The 19505-nt window shown below is 51.5% G+C and overlaps 1 protein-coding gene across 2 annotated transcripts in view; it reads right to left on the bottom strand.

Moving 5' to 3' along the window:
• RIN3 (Ras and Rab interactor 3) overlaps nt 1-19505 on the bottom strand; it is a 121582-nt gene that overhangs the window by 63608 nt on the left and 38469 nt on the right. For both annotated transcript variants that reach the window (XM_057539191.1, XM_057539190.1), the window contains exon 3: nt 4685-4802. In XM_057539191.1, the coding sequence (XP_057395174.1) occupies nt 4685-4802 (118 nt within the window). The remainder of the gene's footprint in view (nt 1-4684; nt 4803-19505) is intronic.

Raw genomic sequence — 19505 nt, 5'->3', positions numbered from 1 at the left:
CCATGAGGTGGGCCCCGTTCCCAAGTGCAAGTGTATCTATCCGATTCAACTACTTGGCCTAAAACCTCAGCCCTAAGAGTGGGAGATTTGCTCAGGGCAAAAAGAAATCCTAACTGAGTTCGACAGGCCAGCCTTTCTAAAGCCAGGGGTCAGTCCGGCATAGGGAATAGGCAGGGAGTGAAGTGGGGCTGACCCCCGAAACTCGGCCAAGTGGCTCAGGCCAAGTGCCAGGCAGTCACTTCCTGCAGGGGCCAGACCACACCATCTGCTGCTGTCTCATAGCTCCTCTTCTACAGATGGGGCCAACCGGTTTTCTGTTATTTGGCGGCCAGCAGAAAAATGCCATCCCATGAATGTGTCATTGCCACCATCTTCAAGGGTGCAGATTAATGAAGAAGTAGCTAGTGTCCCCCAGCCAGGTGGCTAATTTCAGCCATAAAGGGCCAGGGCTGAGCCTGGAGGCGGGACTAGCCTCCATCTACCCCATGTCCCGCTCCTTCGTCTCCTGTATCTCCTGAGCCAATGTCTCTTCTGCCGGTTCTCTGCCCCCACCCGCCAGACACACATCTGGCCTCTGAGGGTCCCTAAGTGGTGACCCAGACAGCGCAAAGCCTTCTTGTCACCTTGGTGCAGCACAGAAGGGAATCGGGGATGCAGCAGACAGTAATAGTTGTTCAAAATAGTCGCTACCCCTCCCTGCTAGTTACATGCTGGCGGGAGGATCATACTTTCCATCCCATTGAGTCTGACCTGGCCATCTGACCTGACCTGAAATGTGATGGGAAGTGACACCTGCCACCTCTGAGTAAACCCTTTCGGCTCCCATCCTGGAATTATGCCATCTCTCTCCCTGCCCTCTGCCCCCAGCTGGGGGCTGCTCTTTCAGCCCGGATTGCAGAGTGAAATGTTTTGTAGAGAGCTTCAGCTGACAGGTGACGTGAGTGAGAAATACACTCACATTACTGTGTGTGCAGTACTGTGTGTGTACAGCCCACTGCAGGGCAGGGCTCTTTGTCACCACAGCATAACTAGCCTGAGCTGACTGGTTCAGAGTTTTGCCACGAAACTCTTCACAAGGAACTAGAGGATGACCCAAGCACACAGAAGCACAGAGGTGGTCCACGCGGGTCTTCCCCTGTCAGAGCAAACGGAGTGGGGTCACAGATGAGGCTGACCACCCGCTTTGGGGGATCCCCTTGTCTCCTTCCTTCACCACAGCTCTGTGTGGGGAACCCCAGCAAAAGGTCCCGGTTCCAGGCTCTGGGCCTTTCCCTTGCCCGCTTCCTCCTCAGGCCATCCCCCCACTGCAGCTACCATGGCCACGGGAGGACTCAGGAAATTGGTGGCTCCTTCCTCCCATGAGGGACTAGGAGGCAGGCCCCACATGCTGGGCTGCGATTTACCCAGAGCCTTGGAACCCTGTGTGTAGGCTTATTGCGCTCCTCCTTTTGCTTTAATCCTGCAGGAGGCTCAATAATAACAGCAATAACAACAACAACACAATTATAACCCTCTATGGTGCTCTGGGTACCACCCTAAGCACTTCAGACACACTAACTCCTCCTTCCAGCACCCTGCGAGGCAGGCACCATTATCACCCCCATCTTAGAGGCCTGGAGAGGTTAAGCAAGGTGCCCAAGGTCACACAGGTGGTAAAAGGCGGAGCTCGGACCCGACACAGGCTGTGTGGCTTCCATGGTCCATGCTCAAAAACCATGTTAAGGAGGCAGGTACTGAACAGAAAGGCAGCACAAAGGTTGAAGCAGCGAAGCAACATGGCAAAGAAACACACGATCTGCTGCTTTCTTGCTGTTGTCTGGTTTCTCTGGGGGCACATCTCAGGGGTCTGAGGTTTGGGGAGCAGTGGAGTAAAATAAAAAAAGCGAAATGAAACACATGCAAACTTACGGCATCTGTGTAGTCACAGTGAATGGACACGAATCGTGATTTGGAACAGTTATGTTTCACGAAGGATGTTTGGTTTGCTCTTTTCAGCTAAGCTGAGCATAAATTTTTAAAGGTTTAAAAATGAAAAATGGAAAATGGGATTCTACCACATGGGAGGAAGACATGAAACCAGGCAAGGAAGCTTCCTCCATCCCGAACACCTTGGTTTATTCCTTGGGCTCCTAATCAGAAATGAGACACATGACCAGACATGACATCCTGGTTCCATGGGGTAGATAGAGCTTGTGCATGCTTCCTGACCAAGTTCCAAAAGCCTGGGGCAGCCAGGATGTCGTTGGGTTGGGCAGACCTAGAAGAGATTACCCTGGAGATGGGGCAGGGAGGTGGAGAAAGAAGCACAGGGGCAAAGGAGGAAAGCAGAACTTCCAGACGTTCCGTCAGTCCAGCCCAACTCCCTTTTCCTCCAGGAAGCCTCCCTGGTCGGCCTGCCCTTGAAGCAACGCTCCCTCCTCCCACTTCCAGAGCACGTGCTGGCGTGCAACAGGCTCGGCACAATGCTACTCCCCACTTTCAGCGACTTTCCTAATGTTAGTGTTGAAGTTCAAGAGCACAACTGGCTCCTGGACTTCTAAAGGATTGTAGACACCTGGTGTCTGGGCAGCCAAGTCCCCGAGAGCCTGGCTACTCTCAATAAGTAGCAGGACTGCACAAGACCAGAAGCAGACAGGCTGATGGCTGTCTCTTCTCCCAGGAGATCAAAAGCACACCCAGGGTCTGTGCAGCCCCAGGTGCCCCAAGCAACCTCACCCCTTCCGCAGTCATCAGAGGGCGCTACATATTTGGTCTGGGGAAACTGTAACACTCTCTTTCCTCTCTGAGATCCCTACATTGTCTTCCTTGCTGGATGCTGTAGGGCGGGAGTCATTAAGGGTTGCTATATAAATTAACAACCCCACATGCTCCTTACCCCTTACCCAGAGAGCAGACTCCGAGCAGTTCACCAAGATTCAGGCCCTCTGCGCCTCCCTGGACAGGTGTCTGGACCACATTTCCCCGTCTCCCTTGCAGTTGGGTGTGGCCATGTGAGCAAGTTCTAGCCAATGGAATGTGAGCACAAGTGACACACCTACTTCCAGGCATTGAGGTAAGACCCGCCCACAAGCCTCCTCTTTCGCCTTCCAGCCTATGGCATGGAGTCAACCACAGGAAACTGGGGGCTGCGTGCTCCAGATGGGGTCCCTGAATGAGCCTTCCCCACTGACCAGGAATCTTGCACATGATTGGGAAACTTGCCCCTTCTGGGTTTAACCCATTACATTTTTTGTTGTTATTGCAACAGCTGGCTAATCTTCCCACTTATATGTTCTCCATAGCATGACTCTCCACACTTGTTTATTGTCTCCTCTCTCAGGGGCAGGGACTGTGTTTTGTTCCCTGCTGTGTCCCCAATGGTAGAACAGCTCCTGAGACACAGAGCAGACACTTAATAATCAACTGTTGAATACATGAATGAGTGAACTGTTTCACCCATTCAGTGTATGGCAAGAACAGGAAACCGCCCCTGCTTTTGCTTTCTCTTCCACCTCTGGAGCTAGAAAAGCAGCATTTAATTGAACTAATATCCTCACCCTTCTGGAGCCAGCCTGTATTCCCTGCTCTTTGACACCCTCCCGGAATCCTTCCCACCATGGTCTTCATCCTCTGTGCCCATCGGCCAGAGGTCCCTGTGCACTTACATCTGTCACACTGCACAGCAAGTGTTGAGGTCTGTGTCTCTCCCACCCACCTTGCCCCCCACCCTCCAACTACACTGGGAGAGCCTTGAGGCCAGAGCTCTGTCTTTTTCATCTTTGCATCTTCCCAGTGTCGGGCACAAGTGCCTCTTGAGAAACAAGCACTCTAAAATATTTAATAAATATTTTTAAAATATTTATTATATTTATATAACATTTAATTATGCAAATATATGATTAAAGTATATGTTTCTATTATATACTTATAATATTTATAAAATACTTAAATATTTTACCTTCTTTAAATGTTGTCACTCTGCTGCTAACCAAGAGTAAAAAGCTTCCGACATCCCTGGATCCATTTGTAAGAGGATCTAAGCCAGTGCTTGGAATAGTCTACAGATTCTTCCAACAAGCTTTGTGGATCTTAATACCTGGCTTGGCTCACGAGAGGAGGGGGAAGCCCAAACCCTTTCAATTGCGTACAAACCCACCCTTGTTTGGAGGTCCCCAAACATTTTTCCACGGAGGCTCAAGCCTGCTCCTGGCAGCCCTGGGCACACACAGGATTGTTGTCTTTCAAAGTGCTTGCCCATTTGACCCTCACAAAGGCCCTGTGATACAGACAGGAAGTGACTATTATATCCATTTGACAGATGAGAAAACCGAGGCTCAGAGAGGTTCAGTGACTTATCCAAGATCATGGTCTGAGTGTGTGCTGAACTGTCACTAGGACCCAGGGGCCCAGATATGTCCTCTCTTTTTCTTCCCTTTCTGCACCATGACCTAACAAGAGGAAACTTCATAGAGGCCTTGAGGAAGCAAAGCCATCAAGCTGTGACATGGGTGAGTGGAAACTCGCATTGACTTTGAGTGATAAACTGAGTTCAAAACAAACCGGGCCAAATAACTTCAGCAGATGAAAGCTTTCCCCCTTCTTCTAATTTTAGACCCTTCTGGCCTGGGAGGAGTGTCTGTGGTTACAGGGTGTAGCATCTGCCGCTGCCATGTGGCTGCAGGCAGAACGGGGACATGGTACTCACTCGATTTTTCTTCTTTAATGGTGTATTCCAGCACCGCGGATGAGCTCTCGTTTGGGGAAGGGAAGTGGACACAGAGCACCAGGTGCTTCAAGCTGCTGTCCCGGCGGACCAGGAACGTCTGCAATGGAGGAAGGGGGAACTCCATGAGTCAAAGATTTGGGGGGGAGGTTATTTAGAAGGACAAGAGTGAGATGGAAGTCATCTGGAATGTTCCAGAAACAAAAAGGCAAGGTGGGGGAGTCTAGCATCCCGAGGTAGAACTAGGGGTTCTGCCCCAAGAGCCATGTGTCACGTGGCCCATGTGCCCTGGCTCCTTGAGTCTCAACTTCTCATTTGTCCATTGAGGGGGGTCAACTAAATCAGTGCAGATTCCTGAGTCCCGCCCCTTGAGATGCTGGTTAGTTGGGGGAGGGGAGCGGGTCTGGAATCAGCTGAATCTGGTACAGGCAGTGATCCAGGGTCACGCTTGGAAAAGCTCAAATGGACGGGTTGAATTTCAACTCACATGCCAGCACGTATGCCCTGGGGGAGGCTGCTGGAAACGATCATAGATATTAGTCAATTCACACTATTTTTCCCCCATGGAAACAAAAATAACTAATAACTAATATACACAGCTTTCTCTTTGACAGGAACTGTTATGAATACCTTGCATATATTCACTTGCTTGGTCCTCTCAATAACCCTGTGATGTGAGTTTTGCTGTTATCCCCACTTCACAGATGAAGAAACTGAGGCGCTCTCTGACCTTAACAGGACCTGGCTCTTCGGGCTGGTGTGAAGATCAACTGAGGAAATACCCATATGGGCTTGGCCCCTAGGACATACCCTGGAGGCTCTGGCTGGCCAAGGCCACACAGCTGAAAGGGGCAGAGCTGGGATTCAGCCCTGGATGCTGGTGTCCATGCTCCAGACCCCACGCTATGCAGCCCCTCTCTGTTCTATACATCCTGCCCAGGGAGGGACTTGCCCTTTCTTCTCCTGTGGGTTTACTCTAGTCGAAAATGATGCTTCTGGGACTTCCCTGGTGGTGCAGTGGTCAAGAATCCGCCTGCCAATTCAGGGGACACAGGTTCGAGCCCTGGTCCGGGAAGATCCCACATGCCGCGGAGCAACTAAGCCCGTGCGCCACAACTACTGAGCCTGCACTCTAGAGCCCAAGAGCCACAACTACTGAGCCCTCATGCCACGACTACTGAAGCCCGCGCACCTAAAGCCTGTGCTCCACAACAAGAGAAGCCACTGCAAGGAGAGGTCCACACAACGCAACAAAGAGTAGCCCCCGCTCGCCGCAACTAGGGAAAGCCCACGTGCAACAACGAAGACCCAACACAGCCAAAAATAAACAAATTAAAAACAAAAACAAAAACAAAACGATGCTTCTGAGCCCCAGGGACCTATCTGTGCTCTAGTAACCCAGCACTACCCGAAGTCTAAACCAGAGCCAGGGCGTTTATAGACACTTCACTTTTACTTCTCCTGCTCTGGACAATGGTTCTGCTCGGTTACGGGGATTGTGACTCTGAAGTTTTCCACTGTTACACCCACAGCAGCCCCAGGGCAGCGCCCTCCCCACGGCCATCAGGGGGAGGGGACCCCTGATTCCTTTCACAGACTCTGTGGTTTTAAAAGGTTCTTTTTAGTCTCCACTGGCCCCACCCAGGCTCGTCCCTTCTTCTGGGTGATGACAGACACCTTCTGGAATCTCCCCAGCCTCCTGGGGCACAGCTCCCCCTGGGGAAGAGGAAGAGGGTTGGTCCTCCCCCCAGGAAGGTTCACTCCTTCCTTTCCTGAGAAAGGACTTGGTCACGGTGTCCCCCCTCCCCTCCACCCTCGTCCCCACGAGGGGTCTAAGCTGTTCCCACTCAGGCTCTAAGAGCCCGGTCTACAGTGTGGAAGACCGGAAGTCTGGCCAAAGATGCTGAGAGAAGATTGGGGAGCAGGGCCACTGGGGCCTCCAGAGGATGTGGCCCCAAGCGTGAGAGGCTCTGGAGAAGCACAGGGATGGCGCTTCTCCCCTTCCCCCGCCAAGGCACACTGTCCTGCCACCCCTTGGGTGATGCTCCAAATTCCCCGCCATTCTTATTGATTACTATTGTTATTATGATATTGCTATAGTATTATAATCGCTAATACAATGTCATTATAATTGTTAATAAAACATTATAATAATATTGTTATTATTGACTAGTAGCAGCTAACACGTATCGCTTCCCTCCTCTACCCAAGCCTTAACCCCAGTTCATTAGATTCCATGATCTTACTTAACTCTCATATGAGAGGGGCTGCTGTTATTATCCCCATCTTACAGATGAGGAAACTGAGGTACAGAGAGGCAGGTAATGCCCAGGACGACAGGGCTAGTAAGTGCTGGAGCTGGGATCTGAGCGCAGGCCCTTCAGCTCTAGATCCTGAGCCCTCGGCTGCCCTGCACCCAGCCCACAGAGGGCAGTCTCTTGGATTAAGCTTCTGCTCTCCATGAGAGTGCCTCTTGGGAGCAGGGACACAACGCACCCATCAGCCATTGAACCGTGGTCAGAAATGAGTTTGCCAGCCCCTCTCCTCGTGCAGGGCAGGGTGGAGAGAGCCTGAGAACCCAGTGGATACAGGAAGGCGGGAGAGAAGCTTCTGGGGCAGAAATGTGAGCTGGGAGGGGGTGCTGGTGCCCCACCTGGAAGGACGGCCCTCTTAGGGGACCCAGCGGGAGGCCAGCTCTCCTCTAGGTGCTTCTCTGCACTCCCCGCACAGCCTTGCCCGCTGCGAGCGGCAGCGTCACTGAGCTGATGCGTCCACCTGGACTCGGACGGCCCCCAGGAACGCGTCTTTCCAAGAAAAGAGGTCACTTTGGCTCCTCTTCAGAGATCCAAAGCCGAGCTGCCTCCTACCCATCAGGTCCATGGGACCCAGCATGTGTGAGGGAGTGTGTGTGTGTGTGTGTGTGTGTGTGTGTGTGTGTGTATGAGAGAGAGAGAATGAGTGTGTGTGTGTGAGAATAAGCCCGTGGGTGCTATAAAAAATACAGCTGGTCTTTGTCCCTGGTTCCTGGCACAGAGTTTCAAAAACCCTTGGATTTTCCTGAGTGATGGGGGTCTTTAGTAATACATACAGAGCCCCTTTGGGCCATACCTGAGTTTATGCTAACAGGCGGCTCAAGTGGGACCTTAAAGGAGGGGCTGCCCTAGAAAGACAGTCGCATAATTCTAGAGGGTTGGAACCCGAAGCCCCACCCTGAACTCTGGAAAGGGGAGAGGGACTGCAGACTGAGTTCAAGCACCGGGCACTGACTAAATCTCCTGGTTGGTGAACACACTGACACGTGGGGAGGGTGCGTGCCCGGTTTCCATCGGGAGAGGGTATTGGAGCTCCGTGTCCCCCTCCCCAGCCCAGACCTCACCCCCGTGTGTCTCACATTCAGCTGCTCTTGAGTTGTATCCTTTATAATCACCATAAGCATAGTGCTTTCAGTGAGTTTTCTGGGTCTTCCTAGCAAATTATCAAACCTAAAGAGGGGTCATGTTTGTGGTCAAGTCAGACAGAAGTGTTGGGAGCCTAGGGACCCCACTTGTGTCTGGCATTTGCAATGAGAGCAGTCTTTTGGGGACCTTCCCTTTAACTTATGGGGTCTGTGTTCGCTTTGGGTAGTCATGTCAGAATTGAATTGAACTGTAGGACATCCAACCGGTATCAGAGAACTGTTGTCAGGAGCATAGTGAGTGTGTGTGCAAGTGTGTGAACGTGGGTGAGTGAACATGTGTGGGAGTGAGCGTGGAATAAGGGAACTCTGGGCTGCCGCCGGGGTCCCCCCTGCTGGAACTCTGGGAAGCCGGGCACAGGGAGCGAGGCCCAAGCGGGAGCCTGTGGTGCCCCTGGGAAGGCAGACAGCAAAGTTGGATCCTTGACCCTGACCGGGAAGGAGCTGAGGCTGACACTCTCCTGAACTGAAACCAAACTGGGGGTGTCTGTCTCTGTAGGGCACATGTGTGAGGGACACAAGCCAGGTCACTGGTTCAGAAGCACATGCACATAGCAGAGTGGCCCCTCGCCGCCCTGAGTGTCAGAAATGGCACAGGAAGGAAAACAGTGTTTTTCAAACTGTGGGTCACGACCCATTAAGGCAAAGGCCACCCACCATTTATTTTTCCAAAAGAAAATACAAGAGAATAAAACAAGACAATAAGGATACCTATCATAAGGACGGACTATTTGTCACAGAGATCGAGTGAGAGAGAGACGAGTGGAGGGCCAGGGCCGCAGTACAACATAGACTGCCTACTCCACTGATTGTCAACTTCTTCCTGGACTATTTGACCCCCACTGATCTCTCTCTAGGGTGACTGCAATGACAAATCACGGTTGCCAGCCTCAACTGGGACCTGCAGCAACGCCGCCTTGCAGTCTAATTGGCTCTTTCACACCCAGCACGTAACTATTTCTGGACTTCTTCACTCCGCTGAGACATGGACCCCGTTCTCCACCCTCCCGTTCCACAGAGAGAAAGAAAGGAGATAAGAGCCCTCGGACGGGAACTCCTCCAGCTGTGGGGAGAGTCACAGTCTGTCACAATCTGCATTTCTTCTTGGGGTCCCAGAGGGCCCAGAGCAGCCAGCTATGAGCTCTGTGGCCCTGGGTAATTCCGTGGCTTCTCCGAGCCTCAGTGTTCTGATCTGTAAGTGGGGATAACACCCACGACCACCCAGCAGAAACAAGAAATGAAACCAAAGCCCCGCGCCTCCGTGTCGGAAGGGTAAATGAGACATTGCATAGGAAGGCACCCAATGGGATACACGCGTCTCCAGCGATGCTCACTAAGGATTAATTCTCCATCTGCTTCTACCCTCCTCCCCCATGGCTGGTTGATATTCCTCAGTCTCCCAGTCTCGGGCTCCATCTAGAACTGGGGATCAGTCTACCACATGTGTTTCTTGTGAAAAAAACTCAGAAGGGATTTCCTTGAGACTGTGGTTCAGTGGAGGGTAAGGAGCCAGAAGCTGAAAACAGCGGCTGACGTCTGCGCTCCGGGCCAAGTACCTTAACGCTTGGCATCACCCAGCTCTCCCCACGGCCCCATGAAGCAGGCACTATTACCATTCCTTCTGATGGATGAAGACTCAGGGCACAGGGAGGTTAAATAAACCCAAGGCCACGCAAACAGGAAGTGCAGAAGCAAGATGCAGACCCAGGTGTCGCCAAGAACATCTCACTTATCTCTTGCCATCAAGTCTGTGTTATCTACTCACTGCAGGCCAGGGGTGCAGACAGGGGTGGAAAGTCCCCCAGGCTGGGCTCAGGTTCCCAGTTCTGAGCGTCCAACACCCACCCTTTCAGCATGGCCACAAAGCCTCCTGTAGCACTTCCTTCTGCTGTGGCCAAGTCCTGGGGCGCTTATCTGAAAAGCCAAGATAAGGTAGTGGGTCGGGGGTTTGGGGGGCTGAGTTAGTGGGGGAGGAGCAGGGAGGGAGGCTAGAGGAGTCCTCTGACCTTTCCCGCCCAGACGGCAGTTGGGGAGGGGGCACTGACAGGTGCCTGCTATGGGCAGAACCCCGGTCAGTGGTCGGCCTTGGCCACTGTCCTTCGGAATAAGATGGTCTGTTCCGTGTTCCCCTTTGGGGAGATTTAGCACCTCAGCTAGTCACAGGGTCCCTTCTAGGAAGTAGCCACAGACAGCACCTCAAAAACAGTGTCGCTGTGCGGCTACCTGCAAGAACGTATGCAGAGCGGTAACGCCTACAAAGCGTTCTAGGTTAAGGTGCGTCTCCCATGCTCAAACCCAGCAGAGTTCAGCCAAAGCGAGTGCCAGGAGAAGGGCATCTGAGTGAACTGCCTGTGTCCCCATCTCACCCCTACCCTCACCAGGTGTCCACTGCTTATCCTCTCAGGAGATGCTGCCCGTGATGGTTGTTGCAGGTGAGTACCCAGGGGGCTAAAGGGCTGGGTGTGCCACCCAGAGCTCCTTCTCCAGCACCCTTGGGGGGTCCATGTGCAAATTCTCCAAGCCCCTCTTACTTCTCTTTCTACCCCCCTGCAGCCTACTTTTTAGAGCTGCAGGGGGACTTGAATCTCAGCTCTGCTCCTTACCAGCTGTGGGTCTGCAGGCAAGTTACTTTTACTCCTCTGGTCTCGATTTCCTCGTCTGAGCCTGAGAATAATAATATCCACCTTTCAGGGTTGCTGTGAGAATTGCTGGTCATATATATAAATGCCGGGCATAGAGCATGCACTTAATGATACTTATTATTATTATAGACTGCTACCATTTACTGAGCACTAAACCAGATGCTAAGATTTTTACCTGCATAATCTTGTTTGACAAATAAATGATAACTATTAATACGATTATTATTATGTATCTTTTTTCCAAACAAAGAGATAGGAAAACGGACTCAAAGATCATTCACCTATGCGGTAGATTAAAATGGCCACAAATTCTTTACAGCTCCTCCCATCCAGAGGTGGAGTCTATTTCCCTGCACCTGGAAGGGTGGCCTTAGGATTTGCTTTAACCAAAAGAACGTATCGGGGACATCCCTGGTGGCGCAGTGGTTAAGACTCCGTGCTCCCAATGCAAGGGGCCTGGGTTTGAGCCCTGGTCAGGGAACTAGATCCCACATGCATGCTGCAACTAAAAGTTCACATGCCACAACTAAGGAGCCTGCATGCTGCAACTAAGGAGTTGGCGAGCCGCAGCTAAGGAGCCTGCGAGCCACAACTAAGGAGCCCTTGAGCCGCAACTAAGGAGCCCTTGAGCCGCAACTAAGGAGCCCTTGAGCCGCAACTAAGGAGCCTGTCTGCTCCAACTAAAAGACCCAGTGCAACCAAATAAATAAATAAATTTTTTTTTAAAAGAACTTCACTTATTTATTTATTTATTTATTTATTTATTTTTTGGCTGTGTTGGGTCTTCGTTTCTGTGCGAGAGCCTTCTCTAGTTGCGGCAAGCGGGGGCCACTCTTCATTGCGGTGCGCGGGCCTCTCACTATCGCGGCCTCTCTTGTTGCGGAGCACAGGCTCCAGACGCGCAAGCTCAGTAGTTGTGGCACACGGGCTTAGTTGCTCCATGGCATGTGGGATCTTCCCAGACCAGGGCTCGAACCCGTGTCCCCTGCATTGGCAGGCAGATTCTCAACCACTGCGCCACCAGGGAAGCCCCAATAAATAAATATTAAAAAAAAAAAGAGAATGTAGCAGAAGTGACTCTGTGCAGTGCTAAGCCTAGGCCTTGAGAGGCATGTCTGTTTCCATGCTCACCCTGTTGGACCACAGCTGTCATGTGAAGAAGGCTGAGTGAGCCCACTGGAGTCGTGAGGCCCAGCCCACAACTGGCACTAACTGCCAGACAGGTGAGCAAGGCCATCTCTGGCCAGCCGGCCAGATGACTGCAGCTGCTTGACTGACCCCAGGAGAGACCAGCAGAAGAACCACTCAGCAGAACCCAGCCCAAACTGCTGACCCACAGAATCCTGAGAAAGTTGAACACTGACTGTTTTAAGCCACTGGGTTTTGGAGTGGTTCGTTATGCCACAGTAGGTAATGCTATAGCTGTGGGTTATGTGGAGGTGGGACCTCATCCTTTGGGTACCCCCCTCCTCTCTTCCTTCTATGAGGTGCTGTTGAGGGGTCCCCAGAGCTTGGCGGGGAAGTTTGAAAGCCACGGGTATGTCCAGCTCCTCACTCTACAGCCAAAGAAACCAAGACCCAGAAATGCAAAAAGACATCCTGAGGTCACATTATTTGTTCGTGGCAGAGCCAGGACAAGAATGCAAGGCCAGTGACCTTCAGATTAGGGTTGTGACCATTATAGTACATGTCCTCCAACCCAGCCAACCCACAAACTGAGCATGTGTTCTATGCCAGGCACCTGGCTAGAGGCTTTAGATACCTTGTAGCAACTCCCTCCCTGGCGTTTAGAATATTTTACCCCTTGTACAGATGAGAAAACAGTGTAGGAAGAGGACTGGCAAAGAGATAGGGAAAGGGGAAGGTCCAGAGCATCGGGCCTTGGGGCCCTTCTGTGTAAGACTTTAGCCCACGATCTCTGGAGCCAGACTCTCAGAGTTCAGTCCTTAGTTGGCTACTCTTGAGCTGTGTGACTGCTCTGGGGCTGCTTCTTCCTCTGCAAAACGGGATCATGATAGTTCCTGCCTATGACGGTCGCTATGAGTTAGCCCCCTGAGAACCAGTCCCCTCCCTCTCCTTGCTAACTGACCACAATTCTGGCCTGGGAGCAGTGCATTCTGCCTCAGGAGATGAATCCTGTTTGGTCAAAGCCAATCATGGCTATTCTGTTCCCCTCTGCCACTCACCCCCTTCCCCAGCCTGCCTCACAGTCAGGGGTAGCCAATAAGGTATCTGGAAAAACATCTGTTCCCTGACAAAAAGGCTGAGCCTAAGAGAAGAAAGCCTTTTGCCCATGACCTCCTGCTTTTAAATGAGTGAGATGGCTGGAGCTTCAGCCGCTATTCCGTAACCATGAGGTGACAAACAGAGGACAAAAGCCAACCTTGAAGATGGAGGAACAGAAAGGTGGAAAGGACCTGGGTCTTGAAGACATCACTGAACTGCTAAACCAGCCCTAGACCCCAAACCTCCATATTTCTCGTTAGGTAAACAACAGTAGCCTTATGGCTGTAGCTACCATAGGCCCAGTGCCTCAAAGGATTAATGAAAGAACTGCCCAGGTGACTTCAGTAGAGTGCCTGCTATATAATAAGCACCCAATATATGGTGTCTCTACATGCCTCAGAGCTCCCTGCTGTACGGAGGAAGCGTTTCCATCCTCCTGTTCATGGATGGCTCTATGATTCAGAAAGGCAGGATGGTGGGACACCAGGCACCCTGGACACGGAAAGACACCCTCACTAGCAGCTCCAGACTTCAGGTCTCAGCCCCGAGTGAAAGGATGAGCTCAAGGTGAGCAGTGAGGGAATGTGAGGTGACAAGTCCAGGCACCGGGGCCTTCTCTGTCCACCTCCAGGACCCTCGCCTGTGGGCTGCCTGGGGTTATTAGGAATGGAGCAACTCATCCTCCTGCTCCCAGCTCACACCGGGACCCTCCCTGAGCCACTGCTCCAGAAAGCCTTCCCCGATTAACCGGGCCACCTACAAAGCTCGCTGTGCCCCAGTGTCCTCACTCAACGCCTCTCCTCTATGGGAACAAACGTCGTCTGGTGCCTTGTTGAGCTGACATCTGAGTCACCCACTCCTTCTGTTCCCTCTTTATTTTTTTCCCCTTTTGTCAGCTCCCCCAATATACTGGATTAGGAACTCGCCAAAAGCAGAAGAATCCTCTTTCCCCAGCTGTACAAACTGACGGGCGACATGCCCACTCTGAGGGTCCAGTTTTCTTTGAAGAGCTAGGATTCCCCTACCCCCACCCCCTGAAACAACAGTGGATTCATGGTCAGATCCCTGGGCTGTGAGGAAGGACACCGTGTCCCTCTTAGTGCTGACCCTGGCTTGCTGTGCCCTTCGGCAAGTCACTTCCCCTCTCTGAGCTAGCTTTTCCAGTCTAGTGAAGGAGGGGGACTAAAGGGTCCAGGGCTCCTTCCTTCTAGAAGATTCTCTCCCAGCATCAGTGTCCTGGGGTCTTTCCCAAACCCCAAGAGGCTTACATGAGGGTTAGTTTCACAGGTAAATCACTGCAATCTAGGAGGTTCGAGCCCCTGGCTGGGTTGGAGCCCTTCCGTATCCACCTTCAGCCAGAGGGGTTCTGGAAAGACCAACTGATTTCAGTCACAGCTGGGACAGAAATATGCTTAGGGAGAGAATTATGCAGCCACTGAATTCCCCTCCTCCTCTTCAAATAAATACATAAAAACCCAAAGCTAAATACACTATAAATGGTTTTGTTTTTACTATCCCTTTTTTGGCCTGGACAGTCCAGAGCTGTCTGCTTTGCTACTTTTGTTATTTTAGGACTATTTTCCAGTTGCTTGGGGAAATTTTCCAATCACGCTCTTTAGGGCTGGAACAGCAGTGGCTGGTTCTTCCCAGGCACCACAAGTGCCTGTGGAGGTCAGGGGTCCAGTGGTCGAAGCCCCCTCTGGACACACGTGGCCCACCTTTCCCATTACTTATAACGAGGCTGTAGCCTGGCATGGAGCGGAGTTTCTCAATCCTGGCTGCACATCAGAATCACCCAAGGAACTTTAAAACCATGCTGATGGCTGAGCCCTACTCTAAACCAAAGAAATCAGCATTTCTGGGGATGAGGCTGAGACACTGTGGGTTTTTTTTTAAAAAAAGTCTTTGAAGGCAGTCAGTTGGTGGGTTCAAATCACCCTCTATCACTTAGTGGCCATGTTACTCAGGGCAGGCCCCTTACTGTCCGAGTTGGGTTTCCTCACTTATAAAATAGAGAGCCTGCCCCCTGTTCTGCAGGGCTGTTGGAAAGATGAGAGATGGTGCTCGGCACACAGCAGACCTGCTGACTGTGCCTTCTTCCCTGGCCCTGGCACCCTGAAGGGGCAGAAAAGGGGTTTCACCGATGCTTTCGCCAAACTATATTGGACGTAACTGGTACTCCTTGGTCTCACAGCAGGGGAAGATGCCTTGAACGTGGGCTGGTCCATATTGCAACTCAGGTTACTGCAACTCTTGAGCTAACCCCTCACTACAAAAAGCAATCTTACAAGAGGTTTCTTTCACTAGAAGACCACCTCTTGGCCTAGAAGCAATGACACTTCACTAGCAATGAACACACACAGCGCCAGATCTTGGTTTCTAACATTATTCTCCAATAAAAGGAACAAGGGTTCCTTGGAGAAATGGCTGATCCTAGGACTGAGGCAAGAAATATACAAGACAATCTGGAGCATCTTTTAGTGTAAGAAAGTAAGGAAGTGCTCCGAACAAATAATCAAAACACACACACAATGATGGGGTTATGTCAAAGGGACACAGGAGCCAACTGAAAGAGCTCCCGGTGGCCAAAGTTGGAACAATTTGAGCAATAAAATAATTATGGTAGTAATGGATTATAACTCAAAGCATAAAATAAGTATCTATGAGTCTATATCGATATTAGTAAGTGGTCGAATAAATAAATAAATGGGGGAGAAGAGACAAATCTCTTGTGCGTTAAGAATTTCAAGTCGTTTGTGTAGATGCTCTGCCCTCAAGTAGGCGGAGCATAAATTCCCACTCCCTCAGTGTGGGCTGCGCAGTGACTTCCTTCCGAAGCGAACTGTATGAAAGGGGGAGGAGAGGACTAACTTCACAGTGGAAACTGACAGGTGATCAAGGTCAACATCAACAGTGATGTCATGTTGACAGTATGAACCTTTGTCATGATGTGATGAGAATGGTGCATTGCCTATGGGATCTTTCTCCCCAGAACTCATACCCCGAGTCTAACCATCTGACAAATCCCAGGTGAGGGACATTCTACGAAACACCTGACCAGTACTCCTCAAAACCATCAAGGTCATCAAAAACGAAGAAAGTTTGAGAAACTTGCAGCCACGAGGAGCCTAAGGAGACCTATGACTGTATGTGACGTGGTGCCCTGGATGGGATCCTGGAACAGAAAAAGACATTAGGTAAAAGCTAAGGAAATCTGAATAAAGTATGGGCGTTAGTTAATACTAACGTATCAATACTGGTTCATTAATTGTGACAAATGTACCATACTCACGTTAGATGTTAACAGTGGGAGAAATTGGGTGAGAAGTACACAAGGGAACTCTCTGTACTGTCCTTGCAACTTTTCTATAAATCAAAAACTTCTAAAATAAAACTAAAAGAAAAAACACCCCACCATTTGGGTGCAGAATGAATAAAGATGGCTTTTGATTGCCTTGCTCTGGATACACGCAAATCAAAAATGGGCCAATATGTTCCCAGAACCTTATCAGAGAAGCAGGCTGCAGGAGATGGGGAGTAGTAGAGGGGGTGGGACATGGTCAAGGTCATACAGATATTTGGGACAAAGGGGCTGGATCTCCAGTCTCCTGACCACTGGCCCCAGACATGATGAAGCACTGTCTCTCACTGCTGCCATGAGGGGTGGGTCCAGGTTATCTCTGAGGACCCTCTGAACTCTCACAGCCTGGGGGCTACCCAGTGTCTATATCTTAAAAACGATGAAGCCACTGCACTGATGGAATTTCAGACAGTTCCATGAGAGTGATATTATGCAGCAAAGGGCCTTCCCAGCATCTCCTGAAGATCACACTATGCAGACTCTGCTCTTACTAGCTGTGTGACTTCAGGCAAGTGACTTAACTTCTCTGTGCCTTCATTTCCTTATCTGAAAATGGGGACACTAATAACACCAACCAGACAGACGTCGCTGTGAGGGTCAATAAGATCATGCAAAGAACAACTTTGGGTAAAAGTTGGCCAGTCTTTTATCAGAGCGTGAGCTTCAGGGCTTTGCTTTCTGCTTGAAAATACAGAAGCTCACGGGGAGGAGTGGGGTGTGAGGGCAGAGAATTGAACAGAAGGTGCATCTCCTCCAATTTTGTTGTCCTCGGGGCTGACCCAGTCCCTGTGGCCTCAGAGGGAGAGTAAGGGGGCAACAGCGGGAAGGGCCCGGCTGACCTCTTTTAGCCCATCACCTTCGGTCTTAACAGTAGCCTGTGGTCTCACTCCTGGGATTAGATTCAAGGCTCTGGACAAGGGTGTCACTTCAGGACCCAGACTGAAGCTTTCTGTTTTCTATACTCAGCCCCTGAGTTATAAAATAGCGACCTGGGTACCTCCACCTACTTGGGGTGAAGAGGTGTCTGGGCCTCTTGCAGCCACAGAACCTGGGATGAAGGCTTAAAGCCTTGTGTGATGTGTGCTCACCTGGAAAGTAAACACAGCCACGTGACCTTTGTCCCTCACTGCAGGCAGGCCCTGAGCAACTGGCCCGGCTTTGCCAGCTCCCCAGAACCAGTCCCATCCTCCCTGCCATCCTTCATTCACTTGTTCTAACGAACACCCAAAGCCAGACATACTCTGCACCCAAGCCTGAGCCAGAAGCTGGCATTGCAAGGCAATGAATGCATCTTGGTGCTGCCCTCCAGTGACTCCAGTTGGCTCCAATGCCTGCAGTCATGCTCTCTTCCCTCCCCGTGTGCCCCAGCCCAGCTCATGCTCACTTCTGGGGCTCAGCCTGTGCTGTTCCATCACCCATTCACCCACTCAGCTCCCCCATCCCAATCTTGCCCATCCATCTTGCATGGCCCAGCTCAGCATCTGTCTCCTCCAGGAAGTCTGCCCGGATCAGCCCACCCGGACAGGCTCCCCGCCTCCTCTAGGTCACTCGCTGTCCTGCCTTTTACCCAGCACTGAGACATCCCCTCCCCAGGCCTTCCCATTCATATCCGTGCATGAAGCCCCCACCAGACCCTCTGAGAGGACAGTGGTAAGATCAGATTTTATCCATCTTTATAAACATGTCTTATACCCAAACCCATCTGGTATTGACTGACCTCAAAACATTACTTCTTTTTCTTTCTGGCTACTAACCTTCACCCTCGTGAGGGGTGTGCTTTGGCTTAGCCAAGACTGGGATCAAATCTCAGCCCTGTAACTCACTAGCTGTGTGACCCTGGGCGGGTGACTTCACTCCCAGGGGTAGAGGCTGCTGGGGCCCTGCCCACTCTTTTTAGTGGACCCCAGTCCTGCTTCCAACAGCCAGCTTGGCATCACTTTGCTCACCGGCTGTTTCTGGCCAGAGTCAGATCCTCTCATATTGAGAGCAGAGAGGTGGTGCTGGAACATGAATCCTCATCCCCCATCGCCTGGAACCAATGGCTATCAGCAGCCAGTGGATAATATCAGCTCCCTCAGCCCTCTGGGCAGAATGACCTTGAGATGTGTGCTCTACCCTGGCTCCCAGAGTGCCCCAGCAGAAGCCAGCTCCACTGCCCCCAGGGGTAACTGCATCAACACATACCTTTTGTTAGCTGCCTTCCCTTCCTTGTCTTATTTCCCCCACTGGTATCCCCTGGGGTCACCTCCCAGATCCTCAGCTCGGGGTCTGCTTCTGGGAAGCCCAAGGGCGCTCCTCTTAGCCACAGTTTCATCACCAGTAAAATGAGGATAACGGCAGAGCCCGCCTCACAGGATTATCGCGAGGATTAAATGAGATGACACTCACACAACACTTGGTACAGGGCCTGCCATTAATAAGCATTCTCCACACACAAGCACTACTGTTGTTTTGAGTTGGGCTTATCGTAAACTTTTTGAAGAGAGTATTGAACCTTTGGACAAAGTGGGCATGACTTACACCCTGTGCAGCTCACCTTGGAGACCCACTTGCCATCTCCCGGGACGGTTCTCACTGTCTGGTCTACCCCCATCTACACGCATGCCTGGACACATCTCTCCTGATGACCAAGTAAGGTCCAGAAAATGGCCATTCCTCAGCACCACAACCTTGCACTTGGGCCTGTTTCTCAGCTGCATCCTCCCAAGAAGGGTGGGACGCTAATCCCCTCAGATCCTAATAGGGGAGTGGACGACCAGCTGGGGCTGCAGCCTGGGAATGCCGACCGGAACACCTGCTGGTATGAATCCCTGATTTTATTTTCTATGCAGTTTCATATCTGCTCTAAAGCCTCAGGCAGTTCGAAACTGAAAGCCTTTAGGTGGGGAGGAATGAAACAACAGATCTTGTTTCCTTGAGGATGCGGTCTCCCTGCCTCCCCCCACCCCCCCCACCACCACCCCACCCCCGCCACCCCACCCCAACCCTCTCCCAGGCTGACCCTGGGGCTGAGGTGGGGCTGGGCTGGTCCACAGGGCGCCTGCCTCCACGCCCGGGGGAGGCCTCCCCTGGCCCCGGAGGGATTCAGCTGGGTCTTTAGGCCTCTATGGTCCCCACTCA

Source organism: Balaenoptera acutorostrata (assembly GCF_949987535.1).
Source record: "Balaenoptera acutorostrata chromosome 3 unlocalized genomic scaffold, mBalAcu1.1 SUPER_3_unloc_1, whole genome shotgun sequence".
NCBI classification, from domain to species: Eukaryota; Metazoa; Chordata; class Mammalia; order Artiodactyla; family Balaenopteridae; genus Balaenoptera; species Balaenoptera acutorostrata.
Note: the sequence above shows the minus strand (reverse complement) of the source record. Positions and strands in the feature narration are given on the sequence as shown.